An 18,646-nucleotide genomic window follows, 5' to 3' on the forward strand; every position below is an offset into this window, starting at 1 on the left:
CGTGCTTAGCAGCCTCCATGTAAAGAAGAAATATCAAAAGAGACATGAAGCAAAATCAAATATGGACAAAAAGCTATAAAGACAAAAGAACATCTCTGTTGTCCTTATCTGAGTCAGCTGCTTGCTTTCATGTCAGCCTGATAAGATAAATGTTGGGTATAGAAGAACATTATTATAATGTGACCCTTGGGCTTGATATATGGAAGTTTTTGCTTTGTTCGGTGGTGGCTGAAAAGTAGACAAGAGCCATTATTTCTGACTGATAAAGACAAATGATGGTATGATATTTATGTCACGATGAAAAATCCTCAGTAGTCGTTTGTTATAAAAAAACAAATAAAAGAGAGGAACAATACAGTCAAAATGTAGAAATGAATATTTTAACAATGACAATAAGAATGAGATTTATGCAGTCAGAATTTGGCACCTCTTCTGTCATTGCTGTCAGAAACTTCATATGGAAAACAATTTTTCGGCAAGGTATACAGAGCATGACTATTGTGTTGTATATATATGTGATTAATTTATCAGGCTTTACTAAGTTTTGGGTTAATAGTAATGGTTGTTGGGTTAAAAGGACAGGTGTTATTGACAAACTGGAAATAGATTGTGTTGACTAATGTTTATTTGTTAATAAAAAGAAGAAGCTGTTACATACCCGACTCATGGCTGGGTCATTCCAAATGTATAAGTCGACATAGAATATTGTCAGTTTATATTGAAGAGATTGGAGGAGAAAAATGAGGATGTGAATGAGTTTTGAATTTAATAATGATTGAAAGTGTTGAGTGAGGCTGAATTTTTGTACAAACACTTGTGTTGAAAAATATAAATGAGTGCATAAAGGCTGAAGAGGAAATGGGTTATGAAAAGGCAGCATATTTGATAAAAAGACTCAGGTATATATATATAAATTCTGTTTTGGTGTATCTTGTTCTTTATAAGGTCTGATATTTTGATATTTACATAGAAGTTGTTCTTCAGGCAGTTGTGTTTCGGAACTCAGATTGTTAGAGACTATTAAGTTGTCTTTGCATAAATACTTTCTGAGATTACATTCAAACCACATTCATAACAAAGATTCTTCAAAAGCATTCTTTCTGTTAATGTTCATGGCTTATGGAGCAATTATGATGATTTCAGTCTGACTTTAATGTGCAAATGTAATATTCCAAACTATATTGTTTGAATTCAGTCTGAAGATATTTCACAGAGATATGGTGAAGATTTTTTCTATTATCAGAATCTTAGTGTGATCAGTTCATAAAAAGACAAATGAGCTTTGAATGTTCTTAGTCAATTCTCAGTTTGATTGTTCATGTTTTAGATTTGGAGGTCGGAAAGTCTGATTTGGGGCTTAGATAATTGAGGAAAGCTGGTGCCTAGGGGGTTTGGAGACTACATAGGGTTTGAGCCCTTAAAGTTGTAATTGGTTTCAGATTTGTGAGGCTGGATTAGGACAGTAGATTTGTTGGGTTTTCTATGTCATATTCTTTTACATTCCCTCATGGTCTCAAGGTGTTTCTCTTATTTCTTAATTTTGATGCTTTAGTTTTACAATGCAACCTGAAAGACATGCTTACAGTTGGAAATTGGATGAACAGTTTGAGTTATATTTACTACTAAGTCACCAACATCTCTTAGTAGTAAACCTGTGTTATACAATTGGTATCAAAGTGAGTGTTTGTCAAAAGACCTAATCAGCCTAAGAAAATTCTGTGATTAGAACACGTGGGCAATTTAGAAGGAGCATCTTCAAATAAGGCACTTTTATTTGATGGAACAAAGTATACTTTTTGGAGTGTTAGAATGGAAAGTTATATTGCTTCAATTGGCTATGATGCTTGGATGTCTGTTGAAGATGGTTACACTTTACCCAAAGCTCCTTTAATGGGTCTTGCAGATAAGAGAGATTATGGAATGAAAACAATACTAAAGCTAGAAGTGCCTTATTATGTGGTTTAGCTATTAATGATTTTACTAAGGTTATACATTGTAAAACAACCAAGGAAATTTGGTATAAGTTCAAAGGCATCTATGAAGAGAATGATAAGGTAAAACAAGCAATACTGCAAACGTAAAAAGCCAGGTTCAAGCAATTAAAAATGAAAGAAGATGAGTGCATTGCTGATTATCTTTCAAGAGTTGATGAAGTTGTTAATGCGATTAAAGGCTTAGGAGAAAAAGTAAAAGAACCAACTGTTGTGCAAAATGGTTTTACGTTCCTTACCTTACAGATATAATGCAAAAATTTCTGCTAATAGAAGAAGTGAGAGATCGTACTAAAATAACAATAGATGATTTGCATGTTATTCTAACAGCTTACGAGAAGAGATTGACAATACAATCTACAGTAACTATTTACAGTTGGAATTTCTATATTTTGATGCTTTAGGTTTGCAATACAATCTGAAGTAAATATTTACAGTTAAAATTTGGATGAAAAGTTTAAGTTATATTTACCACTAATTCGCCCACCCTAGTAAACTTGTGTTCCACAATACCCTTTGTCCGACAAGGCTGAAATGGAGATTAGATTTCCTTTGATCCTTGGTACAAACAAGACATCACTCAAATGGAGATGGATACTTGAATCTAGCTAGAAAGAAGTGGCTGCAACTCTCTTTACGGAGTAACAAGCATCATCTTCAATTATCACTTACTGGTTTGACTTTTTCTCTACTAGTTCTGTACGCTTCTCTCTATAGCCTGTGATGTGATGTGAAGCACAATTATCTATCAACCAAGTGTCATTGTCAATTGGAACATTGCTTGAAAGACAGGAGAATATAAGATTTTCTCAGTTGTCTCTAGATTTCTTTTGTGGTGACACACCATCAATATCTGCAGTAGAAGCATGCTTCTTTGATTTTGATATGCAGGCTCGAGCATAGTGACCATACTTTCTGTCCTGTAACATTGGATGTGCAAGATATCCTCCTTCGGTTTTGGAACAAAACCTGATTTTCTATTTTTATTCCTTTTGAAAGTGCCTTGTTTTCCTTCTCTTCTAGAAGTATGTGTAGCAAGGACATGGCTTTCTTCATTATGAGAGTTTCGTCCATTTCCTCTTGTTGGATTTTTCTCTAATGCAATCAGCTTGAAGATGATCAAACCTGGTCAACTTAGATCTCACACGGATGCTTTGAATAAAAGGCTTCTAAGATTGTGGAAGACCATTCAGTGCCAACATAATCATATCTCTATCTTCAATTATGTCCCCAATAGTGCATAGCTGATCTCTCAATTCAGAAATCGTCATGAATAAAGAATTGACTGAATCACCTTTAGTCAATTTTATACGATGGAATCCTTATCTCAAGGCAAGGACTCTTCTGGTATTGTTGATCTCATATGATCCTCGTAGAGCCATGGACATTTCTTTGGTTGTCTTCATCTTGGAGATAATTGGAACTAGGTGATCCTTGAAGGAGTCTACCATATCTTTCTAGATTTTATTCAATTTTCTTCCAGCATTAGATGGCTTAGGCACTTCATTTTCCATGAAATCTAGAAAATCATTCTCCTCTAAGATGATGAGAACTCTGAATTTCTAGGAGTTGAAATTTGATGCTACATTGCCTAGCATCAGAAGAATACTCAACGGTCATTAAGAATGAGTTTCCAACAAATTGGACAACTAGTGTTGTCATCTCCTTGCACAAAATTGGCGACGTCAACAACCCTTCAAATTACTGCACTATAATGATAATCCCTCTTTTCAATAAGCTTTTTGGGAGCATGATAGAAATGCGAATCAGCACGCGGACTGAAAAGGAAGGAACAATGGCCAATGGGAAAGCAAGTTTTAGATCAAATACTCTACGATAGAGAATTGCGACACACTGAGGCACTTGATTGAGAAAGTTTGGGATATGCAAGGTGGAGAATTTTTTTCTGCTTTGTTGACTCCCAGAAAGCTTTTGACGCCCAGTAGCAAACTTTGGAATAGGATGGAAAATTTGAAAATCCCAGAACATGGGTGGCTGTTCATAGGTTATAAGAGCAAGTCTGGGCCAAAATCAAAATTGCACAAGGCCTATCAGAATATTTTGTAAGTGATACTGGAGTCAAGCAGGGATGCGTTTTATCCCATACTCTTTTCGGGATGTACATTGATAGAATAGAGGAATGGTTAAACAAGATCAACAGTGGTGGGCTTCATTTGACTAGCTATGTAATAAAGCTGCTCCTGTATGCAGATGATCTTATTCTAATGGCAAAAACAACACAAGATTTAAAGGAACACTTGAAATCCGTAGAATTATTTTGTAATGAGTTTGGGATGCAAGTGATGAGATAAGTTAAGATAAGATGAATTATCTTATCCTTGAAAAGAAAGAAGGTTCATAGAGATACATCTTTGGGGCAGCCATTTGCAAGTGGTCAATGAATATAAGATTATAAATACCCGGGTCATGATTTTCATAATAAACTTAGTTAGGAAACTTGTAAAGAAAAAAGTTTACAAGGGGGATGGAAAGCATTATACTCACTACAAAATAGGTGCAGAAGTGCTGAACTATGGAATTGGAAACTAGAAGAACTCTTTGTGGGCTTCCAGTAGTGCCGATTATGCTATATGGATGCGAGGTATGGGGCAGTGACACTTCAACAAGTGGAGACAGATAGAAAGGCTGCAAAAATATTTAATCATGAGTAGCCTTAAGATTAAATCATCTATTTCATGAGATTGTGTTGGGAGAAGCTGGGGCTTTTCCTATTGAAATGATAACTATGGTACTCAAGGAGATTAGAGAACATAGAGAAACATTGCGAGACAAATATAGAAGTAAATGAGAAATTAGGTAGAAGAAAGTGTTAGAATGGTCAGGGTTGCCATTGCACCAAAAGATTGACATGTCAATCCCTGATACAACTGATAGTCTTATAGAACCATAAGAGGCGTTTAGGCTATGTCGCGAGCCTTGCAAGGGATGCCGACCCATTGCCAATAGAAAGATCATGTTGATGAAACAAAACAACAAATCGATGGATAAGTAAGGTATTAAAATAAGTGAGTTCCTGAGCAGCAACTAGGATATAAAAAAATGTATTCAAGGCAAATTGAAGAAAAGCATGTGGAGTGGGATTTTTGGGAGGAAGGAGTACTACATCAAACACTTCAATCCCACACATGACCATACTAAAAAGAACTACATAGAAATGGGAATAAAATGGAAACTAAAAATGCTAATCACCCAGATAAGAACTAGTTCACACCAACTTAGATGTGAAATTGGAAGGTGGGTGATACCTAAAGAAGAGTGGGTAGATAGGAAATGTTGTTATTGCACCCAAGAAACGGTGGAGACATAATGACATGACATCATAGAGTGTCCAACCTACAATGATATTCGGGAGAGTTACATTGACACCCTAAAAGTGAACACATTGAGAAATTTGTTTAAAGAAGAAAAGATCACCAGGGTAGCAGATTCCCTAACCAAGATACACAACAGGAGATCCAATAAGAAGAAAAAGAAAGAGATCTAATATTGAGGGTCTGCTGCATTTTTAGTTTTCGCTCGCTAGTTATCCGTAGGTCCCATGGGCTACTTGGCCTCGTGGATGATATTAAAAACATCCATTCATTCATTCGAGCCTGTCCTTTACCTTGACACCGTTCACTATCTTCGTTTCTTTTGCAGACTACCCTACATAACAATTGCCTTGATTGCTTGAACAAATCTGATTCAAACTTTACTTAAGCCTGCTCTGATACCATGTTACTTTTCAGATCAGAAATGAAAAGCAAGCAGAAATACAACACAGATCAATGAACACAACAAATTATCCCAGGAAATCCCTCCTACTTGAGGGATAAAAACTTTACAAAAGTGATATCTTGTGTATCAGATGAATAAGAAGAGAACATGTATTTATAGCACGTCCTAGATGAGCTTGCATTTAATACAATGAATGGAGACACATCTGCTTAAAGTGAAATACGAATAATTACACATTTCTTAGAATTGATTCTGCTGATTGGAGGCAAACTGCTGCTGCTGAAGAAGATATGAATTGAGATAAAATTGATCATCAATTGAGAGGACTTTATCCTCTTTAAGTACAAAACTAAGTGACCTCCTTTCTAGGTCGGCTCTAGAAAATAATGAAATATTTAGGAGAAAATATCTCCTACTAGTGCTTAGGTTGTGATTGATTTAGACTAGACTGCATAATCAAATTTCTTCTGATAAATTGTTTAGGGTTCATTGTTGTGTTCAAAATAGTTGTCTATCTTGAGCTCCAAATTTGCCATAAAGGTTTTGCTCCCCAAAGGTTTACTGCTATTTTGGATTGATTCCATGCTTAAACAATTTTTAGTCATATGGTTCCTTTTTAATATAATAATCTAATATATTTATCAAAAAGTTGAAAGGACTGACAGGATTATGAACATAAATTTTGATTTATCCGTCCATATATTTATTGTGCTTTCATGATTTTGCAGGAATTAAGATGTCAGTGTGATCTGAAAAGGTGCGGATAATGGTTTCCATAATTTGTTACTTCCTCTATTATATTTGTAGTATATATTGCATGGATAAAAGTGACATATGTCCAATGAGCCACAGGGATGTATATGAACATACGAGGATGCAGAAGACAAAAGGAAAATCTAGGAACAGTAAAGCAGATGTTTTTTCTGTTCAGCAATTGAAAGTAACTAAAGATGAGTATGATGAACTAGCAACATTCCTTGTTTGTCGCTTGATGTCACTAAAGAAAGGACAATCGCGTACTCTTCTAACACAGACTGCGCGTCACCATACATCACAGGTTTCTTTCACTTATATATGTATAATATACAAGCTCTTTTTCTCATACCTTGCAAATTTAACAGTTGCAAATTTTGACTCAAGGTTTCTTCTTGGAGCAGTTGCAATTATTCAGAAAGGGACTTGCTTCTCTAGAAGCACTTGAGCCTCACTTTAACGAAATTGTTAAGGAACAACACATTGACCACCAGTTGAGTGACTTAGATGATGATGGTGGAGCAAGTTTTTCCTTCCAAGAGAGTAGTTTTGAACTTGACGAATCTGCAAACACTGAAAGTTCTTTTCAGGTCAAGCAATTGCCTATGCCATTTCTGTCTATGCAATATTTTTGTGAAACAAATTTGCATTATCAACCAGTTTTTTGGAAGGCTAAGCTGGAAACCATCACAACAATATTAAACAAATAGAGAATATAATAAAATTAATATCTGGACTGACAATGCAATAATGAATAAATACAGTCCCTCCTTTATTGAGTAAGGATATTAAAACAACAAAGTCTTTCAACTATACGTTTTTTTATTAGTGTGCATTTATTTATTTAGCTGTGAATTTTTTTCTGTTTGGTCTACATATTCCTGAGCTTGTGAGATGGTGTTATCTCCATTGTAATGCTCCAAATTTTCAACCAAGCTAAAACCTGAGATTAGGCTAACAAGTTTTTGACAAAATGTGAAGTACAACTTATGTTTTCCTTTTGCATATGCTGTATAATATTCTCATTCTATACTTCACATACTCTGTACATAATGATTGGTTAATAAAAAATTAATGTCTAACAATCACTTTGATGTTATGAGCCAAGTTACTTTACAAAGATGCTATCATATAGTATATGTAATATCCCCTTTTGGGATCCTCTTTTACTTTGCCTTTGCTCTCAAAATTTGAGCAATAATCTTTTATTGTTGCTCCTCCTTTTTGGCTTGGAATGAAATCTGCTTTATTCAAAAGGTCACCACCTTTCATTAGAAGAGTTACAATAATAAAAGATTACAACAAATCTCTATGATCTGTGAGTGGCTGCAATTTGAGAAAAATCCTCAACAAATCTCTTGTAGTAAGAACATGAACCAAGAAATCCTCTCAAATCAGAAACATTTCTAGGTGGAGGCCAATCCAATATTACTTATATTTTCTCTTGATGAACTTTGACTCCTTTGGCCTCTATCACATGGCTGAGGTATAAAATCTATGTCAAACCAAACTCACATTTGGAATCTTGAGCAACTAAAAAGTGCTGCTCCATGATGCCCACAACCTCATCCAAATATTGTGAGTGTTCTTTTCATGATTTGCTAAATATTTGGATATCATGAAAGAACACCAAAACATAGTTACACAATTGCTTATTAAAAATGTGGTTCATACATAATTGAAATGTGACAGGTGTGTTGGTGAGACAAAGTGACATCACCAAAAATGCACATTGACCATAGTGGTATTTGAATGCTATCTTGTGCACATCTTCATCACATACCATTGAAGAAGCAAATGGGATTGAGCTAGGTCTAATATGTCCCATGGCAAGTCACTCAATCGTTTTCTCATTTTCCTTGTTAAAATGTCTTGGGTGGTGTTGAGGAGTAGTAATGACTGGCTTAGCACTTTATTATGTTCTCAAATCCATGATCAGGTGATATGCCGGGAGGAATGTCCACAAAAACCTTCTTGTTCTTATCAAGCACAACTTGTATGTCAACATGATTGTTATGGGACTTTTTCCCGAGTAAAGAAAATGTATTAAATAAATTCGAAACACATTTTTATGTAATATTATTGTTATGAAAGGGTGTAAATTTTATAACTACCTGTGGAATACTTATAAAAAATATTGAAATTCATTAAAAGACATGAGAAATATCGGAAAATAAATAAGAAGGGCATAAAAGAGTGCAGGTTGGATTTTATTGTTGGCATTGGAACATTTGGAGAAGGGGCATATAGTGTGTGTCCAACTCAAGGTACAATATACACCCAAGTTTGTCCTGGCCAGGGCCGTGTTATTGTGCCGTGAAGGCAAGTTGGTTCAGTAAGAACCAGTGGGTATTCATGTAGAGACCTATTTCCTCCAAGAGTGCCTCTTTGCTAGGAAGACCTTGAACCTCAAAACCTCTTTGTGTGCCAGATAACAAGCTTCTCTTTGATTACTTGATAAGGAGAGGAAATTGAAGCTGGTGGAATTAGTGTGTCAAGATCAAGTACAACAGGAGAAAGATGCCCTTATCCAGACCTCCAAGAGAAGAGGGTTGCAGAAATCTGACATCAGAGAAGGCCATTGGAGGTGTCTCATGGACGTGATAAAGAGCAGACTTACAGGGTCTTGTTGGGCATCAAAGATCTCCTTTCCGCTGGTCAGTATGATGAACGGACTCATGAACGGACTCATGAACAGGAGGGTTTATGATTGGGCTTCTCTATTGGCCACACGCATGGATGAGTTTATGACATTGCAGCATAAAACATTTTACATGCTGCACTGTGCCACCAGACTCTTCCTGGAGGCGACTGCGAAGACGATACCCTAAGAAATGTTGGAAATATAGCCAAGTTCGGTAGTACCTGGGGAGCCTTTGATAATGCAGTGGAGGCATTTAGACTCGCGTGGAGGGTAGAAAGGCTTTGGCCAAAAGAGGGTATGACAGGAGGTGGAGGAATCAGGTAATACAGATAATGGCTGCCAGGATACATCTTGTGAGGAGGACGACTCGGAGGATATGGAGGAGGTGGAGCAGGATGAGGAGGACGATGATGAGGAAGCTGGGGTGATTTCAGCGACTCCACTTCGCTTTTCGTGACAGTTGATTGCTGCACTAGTAGTAGCTATGCCATCATTTTCAACTCTGCGCATGCACACCATGGTAGATGTTCACATTCCAAGTTTTGGACAGTTTCGACATACTGTGGTGATGACCCTAGTCACTCTAAATCCCAGATCACGGACAACAGCAGTAGTAGCAGGATTAGTTTCACATTAGCGGCAGCCCAACCTTCAGTAAGCCGGAGGACAGCATCACCAGCGGATACACCTATGGGAACACAACCTTAGCCAACGGTTCAAGACTCGACCCCCGTACCTCCAGAGCAGGGATCACTTCAGTCAGTAGCAGTAGGTTTGCCACAACCATCTCCTATAGCAAACTTGATAGCCACAGAGAGAGGAGTCAGTCAGGGAGGCGCACAGGAGCAGGTTTGACTAGAGGTGATTGGGACGGATGTAGTAGTCACGATAGTCGACACCCTGTTGGATGAGGCAACAGATCAAGATGCTGATTTGAGCATGTTGGAAGTAGAACTCCAGATGCTAGCAGTGGAACAGATTAGCTCAGCGAGTCGAGCGAGTGAGTACCTAAGGTGAGGGCTACTTGCTCCTGTTGCCAGAGGTCCCTCCATTCAGTCTCCTATGCGGGAGGATCTTCAGTTAGAAGCAATTTGGTCAAACAGCGGGGTGGTCAAAGTCCCCTCATCACTAGAAGTAGGCGATTAGAGTGCAGAGGCACCAGAAAAATCAGAAAGGAGGGTACAAACACAACATCCTACACCTGTAGCGGAGGAAAAAGATAAGGATATCCATTCATGCCTCAGTGACATTGCCGAGAAAAGCAAGATCCTAGCATCATTGGTGCTTACAGAGAGATAGCGGGCAGAGTCTGGGCAAGAAGCTCGGGAGGCCGCAAAGAAGGCTCGGGAGGAGATGGCCGATCGACTTGCTACCCAGCAGTTGGCATGGGAAACAGGGCATCTTTCTCCTGTTGTACTTGATCTTGACACACTAATTCCACCAGCTTCAATTTCCTCTCCTTATCCATCTTTTGTGGCTTACTATCTATTTTCTTGCCTCCTTGCGTCGTTCCTAGTATACCGAATACCCTGTTAAAGTCATCTGGTCGAAATGAAATCACCATGTCGTACCCCAAATATGGAACTGAACTCTTCCAAGAATGCCTATCATATGCCTCAATCATGGTACGCAATACTTCTTCGAAATCTCAGATACAGAAAACTGGCATTCGGATTGCCCACTCAACTTGCACCTTCCGTATGCTTGCTTTGACAAGGTCGTCATCTAGATTCTCATTCCAACCCATTCAGTCCTTCAAATGCTACATTTTGTGGTGTCAGCTATACATCCAGTTGGTTCTGTACTTTGGCCCTTTGCTTGCCCTTGTCCTTTCTGTACTAACTCCCTCTACACACACCCTCCTGTACTCCAAAATTGTGCTTCAGTGGTTCACTCATGACAAACTCATGACTTCTCCTTGTAGACACCTAAATTTGATTACACTACTTTGGTAATCTAATTTAGCCATCTCTAAAGGCATCATTAATTAAATTCTTATTTAATTAATCCTTTGTCATCCCCTAGTTGATTAATTTAATTAATCATCTATAGTCCTAATTGATAAATCAAATAATCTATTATTTATCAATTAAATCCTTTTCTCCTATCTAATTCCAAAAATCCCCATTTATTAAATAAATCTATTTGATAAATGAAATCCTCAAATTCAAAAAAACCCTAACCTATCTCTAATCCTCCATTTAGCCTAATCCACCCCATCCACCCATACTAACCAAGCTTAGCCACTAACTCACCCACCCTCATTAATGCCATCCACTTGCACATCTCTAACATCCCTAATCTAATCCTAAACCCAAGCCTAATCCACCCCCTAATGTTGTCACATTCCTTAAACAAGTTTAAGACTTTCCTAATCCAAACCAAAGTCTCCCCTCAAAAAAACCCAACCACTAAGTCATGAGTGCTCTTACAAAACATAAAGACTCTTACAAGCCCACTCATGACTCTTACACCCATCTTCCACACTCTTCCCTCTTCCACACTCATTCCTCTTACATCCCTCTTACATACTCAACCCCACTCATCATGCCCTTAACCAACCCTTAACCCTACCCTCTCACACTCATCCTCCTTGTGACAAGTGTCACCTTCCCATTGGTGCTAAACAAGCACAATCCATGTGCTCCCCTTTGAGTGCATCTTAGCCCTCCTTAAGCCTTCATCCATCCTTGCATCTAAGCCCTCCATCCCTCTACCCCTTAGCCTATAAATTGAATCCCATCCCAAGCCATTTCATCAACAATCTTTGAGCTAAAGTTACCATGCTATTTTGAGAACCAAAGCCATCAACCATACCCTTATAATGCCAAATTGAGAGCTCACAAAGCTACCAATTTGCCATTACCCATCTCCATTGAAGCAGTTTTTGAGCATCTTGAGCATACATCCACAGCAAAAGGACACATCTACAGAATCAAGAAAGCATGGAGTGTTTTCTCTCGTGAGGTTTGCACTTCTTATTTTCTTTCTTAGTCTAAGCATATATGTGAATTTAGTTTTTGGTTTGTGAATGTTTACTTTATTTGTTAATGTTCTTTGCATACTGATTCTGGTTCTACACTCCTATGATGCAAACTTCATTAAACCTGCTGCCTTCTATTCAATATGTGGCTTACGCTCAAACCCCTTCTGGAAATGCGGCTATGGAGTCTCTAATCCTCACGTCACCTGCTTCTCATTCATGCCTGCACTAATAACAATGCCCCTCCTTCATCCATTCGATCAGTGCAAAGTCTACTTCCTATAAGTTACCCTCGACATAGAAGAGCTATTGGTTTTTGTAAAATATCACATGCGTACGGTTCTGGAGGAATGTCGTACGGTATTCACCACATGCATACCTCTACTAGCCATACGTTTGGATGTCGTACCTGATGTAGGCATTAAAAGGAACATTATACACAGACATTAACCATGTTGTACGATGTTTTGTTCCGCGCAATTTCTTGCTGAGGTACCAATTGTGTCCGTCAAGTGTGCTTTATCTGCCTGCGTCACCTTCTCAATTTCCGCTCATGCTTCCTCTAATCTCTTCTTTTCCTTCGTCAGGTTGGGGTACAATTTTGCTTGCTTCTGTGTGATCGCCAGAACCTCCTCTTCGTCCGTCCCAATGATGATTAGATTCACTCCTGATTTCGAGCACTTGGTATCTTCATGATCTCTAGGACTGCACCATCTACCTAACAACTTCGGTGCATTTTTCGTTGTACAGTCTCGAGCAAAGTGGCCCCACAAATTGCATGCTCGGCATTGTACCATCGGGCGGCCGTTCGCATTGTACTGAATTCGACTGCGGCTTCCATTATTATTGTTCGCATTGTTGTTGTTTTGCCCTCACCTATTATTCTTGTACCCTCCCGACATGGCACCCTCATTACTGGTATTTTCGCTCCCTCCTAACACAGAAGCCTCCTGGGTCAAGACCACTTGTTGAGGTCCTCTTGTTTTCATATTGAAGGGGCATTTTATTGTGGAATGTCCCATGATATGGCAGATCTCGTAGAACCGGTTCTTCGGACAAGATCCCTTCGTATGGCCTTCTGTCTTGCAATCTGTGCACCATAGCTCATTTCCCTTGGTCTCCTTCTGCATGTTCTTAAATTCTTTCATCATCCGAATCATATCCTTTTAGAGGGCTCGGACCATCTTGATGCCCTTTTCGTCATCGCTGCTCTCTTCTTTCGAAGACGCATCGTCATCTAAATCTGATGAGCTACTCTTCTTCTTTTTTGTCTTCTGCTCACTTTCTAAGTTCATTGCTCGATTATATGCTTCAGTGTATGACGATAGCGGCACAATCTTCCGTAACTTCGGATGTAGTCCTTCCACGAACCATCTCTTTTGCAGCCCATTCGCTGGCTTACTTTACATCTTGTTTATTAAGTCTTTTAATTTTCTAGCATATACTCGAATTGTTTCATTTTTCCCTTGCTTCGTGTTGTATATCTCTGCTACGATTTCATTGTCGTCGCGCAACAGTTGAAATTTAGTGCTAAACTCCTCTTTAACGTTGTCCCAATTGGTTAATTTTTGGGGATCCGTATCGGCGAACCAATCAATTGCTACCCCCCTTAGGGTTGCCGAAAATTGTCAGACCCATTCATTTGTATCTGTTATGCCATTCGCCCTCCAAATTGTTCCACATGTTTTACAGTGTCCAATTGGATCGGTCGTTCCATCACCATCAAACTTTGGCAACTTCTCTTTTGGTCCTACCACTATTACTTGATTTTGTGTATGGGCGTTGTTCGGCACTACAACACCGGCACTGTTCTACACTCCAACCTCGACGCTTTGTATTCCAACACCAACGCTCTGCTCTCCAGTACCAACGCTTTGTATCCCGACACCAACGCTTTGTATTCCGATACCAACACTTTGTATTCTGGCATCAACGCTTTGTATTCTGGCAACAATGCTCTGCACTTCCACATTGATGTTGTTTCAAGTAGACATCTTATTCCCAACAGCTGCATTGTTTGGTGAAGCCGACAGGGTGTATGTCGTTGGTAAATGCTCCTTCGAGAAGGTTCTTGTTATGTAGTTGACATGTTGTATATAGTCGACGGATCCATCCGGGAAGGTTCTTAGGAAAGTATTTATACACCCTTCGGGATCATTATAATTATCATCAGAAGCATAATGTAATGTCTTTGGCATATGCGAATAATAAAAGGAGTACTACTGTTCTTGTCTATTGTCTATGTGCATTAATCTATTTACCCATACTGTAAACAATTTGTAGCCATTGTAATCCCAATATAATATCTATCCCATCCAACTTGATGAGAAAAAAACAACCTCTAATGTATAATCACCAAACTGAAGTTTAAGTTGTGGAATTGACTTAGAACAATGTAAAAGATCCCCACTTGTAACCTTAAAATCAAAACTAGGAACCTACTCAATCGGTAGCCTCCTTTTCAAAGTTGTGTGTACACTAATAAAATCTTGAGCAGCTCTTGTATCCAAAAGAAAAACTATTCACTGCCCTTCAAAAACTTCTTTCAAGCGAAAAGGATGTCCTGTAGGAGCTCTAGATAGTGTAGCAACAATTGAGGGCTGATCTGAAGTATGTGTTTCTTCTTTCTCTACCTTAGACTGCTCATAGTTTTTCTCATCATTGCTGTCCTCAGCTTTGCTGCAATTATTCTGCTCCTGTCTATCTAAAACAACCTCAATATAGTGAATCTTGCCTTTTCCAAGGCATTTATGATCAGGGGTCCAAGGTTTCTTGCATGTGAAACATAATTTCCTTATTCTCAACTGATTGCAGGTTTCCAAGTCTAATCTAGGTGGTGTGTTCTTATTCTGATTTGCAAGTTTCGGATTTGGTTTTGTCCCCTTGAAAGGTTCCTTAGTGGGGTGCAATATGGAGGATGAAGTCTCTAAATCATGTGCCATCTTGATTGCATCCTGTTAAGTATTTGGTTTCAGCACCTTGACAAATCCCTTGAATTTTTTGTTCAACCCTTCCACAAATAACATCACCTTCCATTTTTTGTCATATCGGGTACCATAATGGAAATCCTCTGAAATTCATCAATTTAAGGTTCCAATGCACCACTTTGTTTTAGTTGCACCATCTTTCTATAGTAAACTTCTATGTCCTTTTTACAAACTGTGTGATTGATTTATTACCGAATTCCTCATATGAGTTAATCATTCCATGATCATGCGTAACAAGGTTGTGATGCCACCAACCATATGGTTACCATCTAAATGCATTTTGGCAGCTTAATGGCTTCCGTTTCTGGCATAGGTTGTAGAGTCAAGAATGCATCCAACTTGTGTATCCATGCTTGAGCTGATGTTTTACCGCTGCCATCAAATATGGGAAGAGTCAATTTGTTCATAGCACTCTTTAAGTCCTTGTTTAGAGTCTTGTGTCTTCTATCATTCCTTGTCCTAGTTATTTCTCTTCATTGCCCCATGTATTGCACAAAACTTAAATAAGCTTTGACCTCATCCAGAAACAAATTCCACTCTGCATGCATTGCCACAATCACAATCTGAGATAGCTACAGCTGCTGCAGCATTTCCCACTTCCACTTCTTCATTGTTCCCAACAATATATGCATTAACAAACTATCCGAGGTACGTGTAGGTGCTCTAGCACCTCGTAGGGAACCATCTGTGGGGAGCAATATACTTCAGATGGATATGGGATCCAAGCATTTGTGTTCAGTGTCTAGGTGCAAATTGCTTGAGGACAAGCAATCTTCAAGAAGGGAGAATTGTAATGTCCCCTTCCTAGGTGATTGGTAGACGAGTTGAGGTTGACCTATTATTTGAGTTCTTGTAGGTCAACAATATGGACATGGGACTTAGCTACAAGTTTATGGAGCTTTGCAGGGGCTCTTTGAGCCATTTCAAATACTTAGATGGCAATTCGTACATTTTAGGAGTGATTCCTATTTTTTAAGAAATGACTAAGTTGGTTTTGGGGTGTCCACAAATAATTCCGGATGATTTGAGACTATCTCCTAAATTTGAGGGAATCCCATTTTTTAGGGAGGGCTGTCTATTGACTAGTTGACCACCTGGAGGACCACAAAGCATAATAAGCTCCCTTTTGAGTAGTCTTGGTTGGTTGGAGACATGTTTCTACTTTTTAGGGCAAATCTCAATTAGCCTGCAGGACTTGGGCAACATCAGTGATCACAATGCTTCAGTCGGAATTCAGTTCTGAGTCCAGATTTAGATTTTTTGATTAATTTGAGAAATATTTTAATATTTCCTAAGTTGTTTGAATAAATAAATAATAATAATGTTACTTTATTATTATAATAAAGTAACAAGCTGGGCCCCCTTGTGCCACGATGCCTAGGAGACATGGTCTAAGAGACATGAGTTAAGTTATTTTAAAAAGCAACTTAACTTTAATAATAAGGGAGTAAGGGGCTTGAGAGAGACATAAGGAAAAAACAAAAATTGCAAGGCAATCCTCAAAACAAATTAAGGTTTGAGGCCAATAAAGTAACATGTTGGAGGCCATTTTGATAATCGTGGAATCTTTTTTTACATTAGCCTTTTTGGAGAACAAAGCTCTTGCACGATTTGCAGGAGTAGTTTAGACCAGTGTTACAAGCCTCAGACTCGACTAGCCAACTTGGCGTCTGAACTCGGCAAAACAAAAAACCCCCAAAACTCAAATATTTTCAAGGATTTAAAATTCTTTTTCATGCATCATTTAGCCAGTTAACATCAAATACACAATAATTGAGATAAGTAGAAGTTACTTCTCACACATACACAACTTTGCATAGATCACATAGGTATCAATGCAAATTTTTGAACGGAATTAGTAAATGTTAAACTAAATAACATAATAGAAATATAGTCATTGTCAAATGTCTACAGTATTCATGGAATCTAAAATCCATGGAATCAAAAGTGCAAGACATATATCAAAATAAAGGCTCATCGTAGCCTATGTCAGAAGAGTACGCCTAGGATAGTGTAATGTTCTTGTTATAAAATAAATAAGATGTTGAAAATTTGTTCATGGGACTGATTGATTTAGTATATCTCAGACCCATTTCTATTTAAATTATTTCTGTAGGTGTTTGCCTTGTCTTGTGTCAACTTTTAGTTTCCCCCTCAACAGGGTATATATGTTAGTTAGGTTGAGTTGTTTGGGTATGCAATTTGGATTATTTTATTGTACTGCGAATTCCTATTGGAGTCTAGTATTGTTCACCATTTTGAAAGTGAGAGATCTTCCCTAATTGGTTTGTGCAATTTTAGTGGCTATGATCCCTGTCTTGGTTTTCTTGCTTAGATTTGGCAAGTTGGAGTGCTGCATTTTTTGCAACTATAATCTTCTATTTAATCTTTCTGTATGTGGCATCTATTTTGTACATCATTGGCAAATCTCATACATATCTGGAGTTCAATTAAACCATATTGATAATCACACGTTGTTATACCACCTTCCTTACCATAGTGAACAACAACTACTGTCAACATCGTATGCCCCAACACCATCGCCCAACATCCTTCCCTTCGTTAGCCTTTCCACAGTCACTGTTTGGCATACTCTGTGATACCTCCACACCATATGACAATACTAATTTCTTCCTCCGCCAACTACATCTTTCTTCAGTGTACAACTCCTATGTACATTGTCCAATTATCCCTACTGTACACTATTGATTTCGTACGGTCACTCCTTGTGTCACCCATATGCCCTCATCCCACTTTTTGTATACACACATTATCATACCTCGCACACCTTTCCTCACCATACACACGCTTGCACACTGCATACATTGTACGCTACATACTCCTTACCCTTCTTGTATAATCCAACCACCTCCACCAACCATACAACTAGACTTCAACCACACATTGCATCGTACGCACCCTCAAAGATCATACGACTAGCTCCTAGATATCATATGGTCAACATTAGGCATTGTACGAACACATTCAAGCATATTTGGGTGTGAAGTTGAGTTAACTCTTAGTCAGGCATGAACAAAATTTTACAATGGTATCAGAGCTGGTGATCTTTCCAGCATGTGGATATTGAATGAAAGTTTATAAGTAAAAAATGAAGACGGTCCCACTTAGTTGATAGAATCGGAGATTTGCAAGAACTTACTCCCGTCAAAGTCATGACATTACTTAGGGAGTTCTCAAGGATTCAGGCACAAATTAATGACACTCAACGACTCATGAAAGAAACCTTATGAAAACTGGCTGAAGGTAAAATATTTGGTGAATAAAATGCTCATAACAACGACTTAGTTATTGGAAAGGAAAATCCTCATTCGATGCATAGTCAACCTTCCAAGCCAACATTCCCTCCACGAATGGAGGTACCTCACAACGAAAGGTAACCAACCTTTGAAGAAGTGCAAGAACAACGATGAGAAGATTGAAGGAAGGCAAATATGGAAGGGGTATATCATACAAAGATTACACTGAATTAAGAATGAGATATTCAGGTGGCAAAAATTGTGGGTATTTAAATGATGATCTCAAATGAAAA

The 18,646-nt window shown here is 38.3% G+C and overlaps 1 protein-coding gene across 1 annotated transcript in view; it reads left to right on the forward strand.

Moving 5' to 3' along the window:
- The window catches only part of LOC149556056 (uncharacterized protein At2g33490-like), a 130,717-nt gene that overhangs the window by 67,821 nt on the left and 44,250 nt on the right, over window positions 1-18,646 (forward strand). Inside the window, exons 6-8 of the mRNA XM_089830180.1 lie at window positions 6,458-6,486; window positions 6,582-6,786; window positions 6,887-7,072. Of these exons, the coding sequence (XP_089686306.1) occupies window positions 6,458-6,486; window positions 6,582-6,786; window positions 6,887-7,072 (420 nt within the window). The remainder of the gene's footprint in view (window positions 1-6,457; window positions 6,487-6,581; window positions 6,787-6,886; window positions 7,073-18,646) is intronic.

This window comes from Cupressus sempervirens, chromosome 5 (assembly GCF_028749045.1).
Source record: "Cupressus sempervirens isolate cs-2001-9-10 chromosome 5, ASM2874904v1, whole genome shotgun sequence".
NCBI lineage: Eukaryota > Viridiplantae > Streptophyta > Pinopsida > Cupressales > Cupressaceae > Cupressus > Cupressus sempervirens.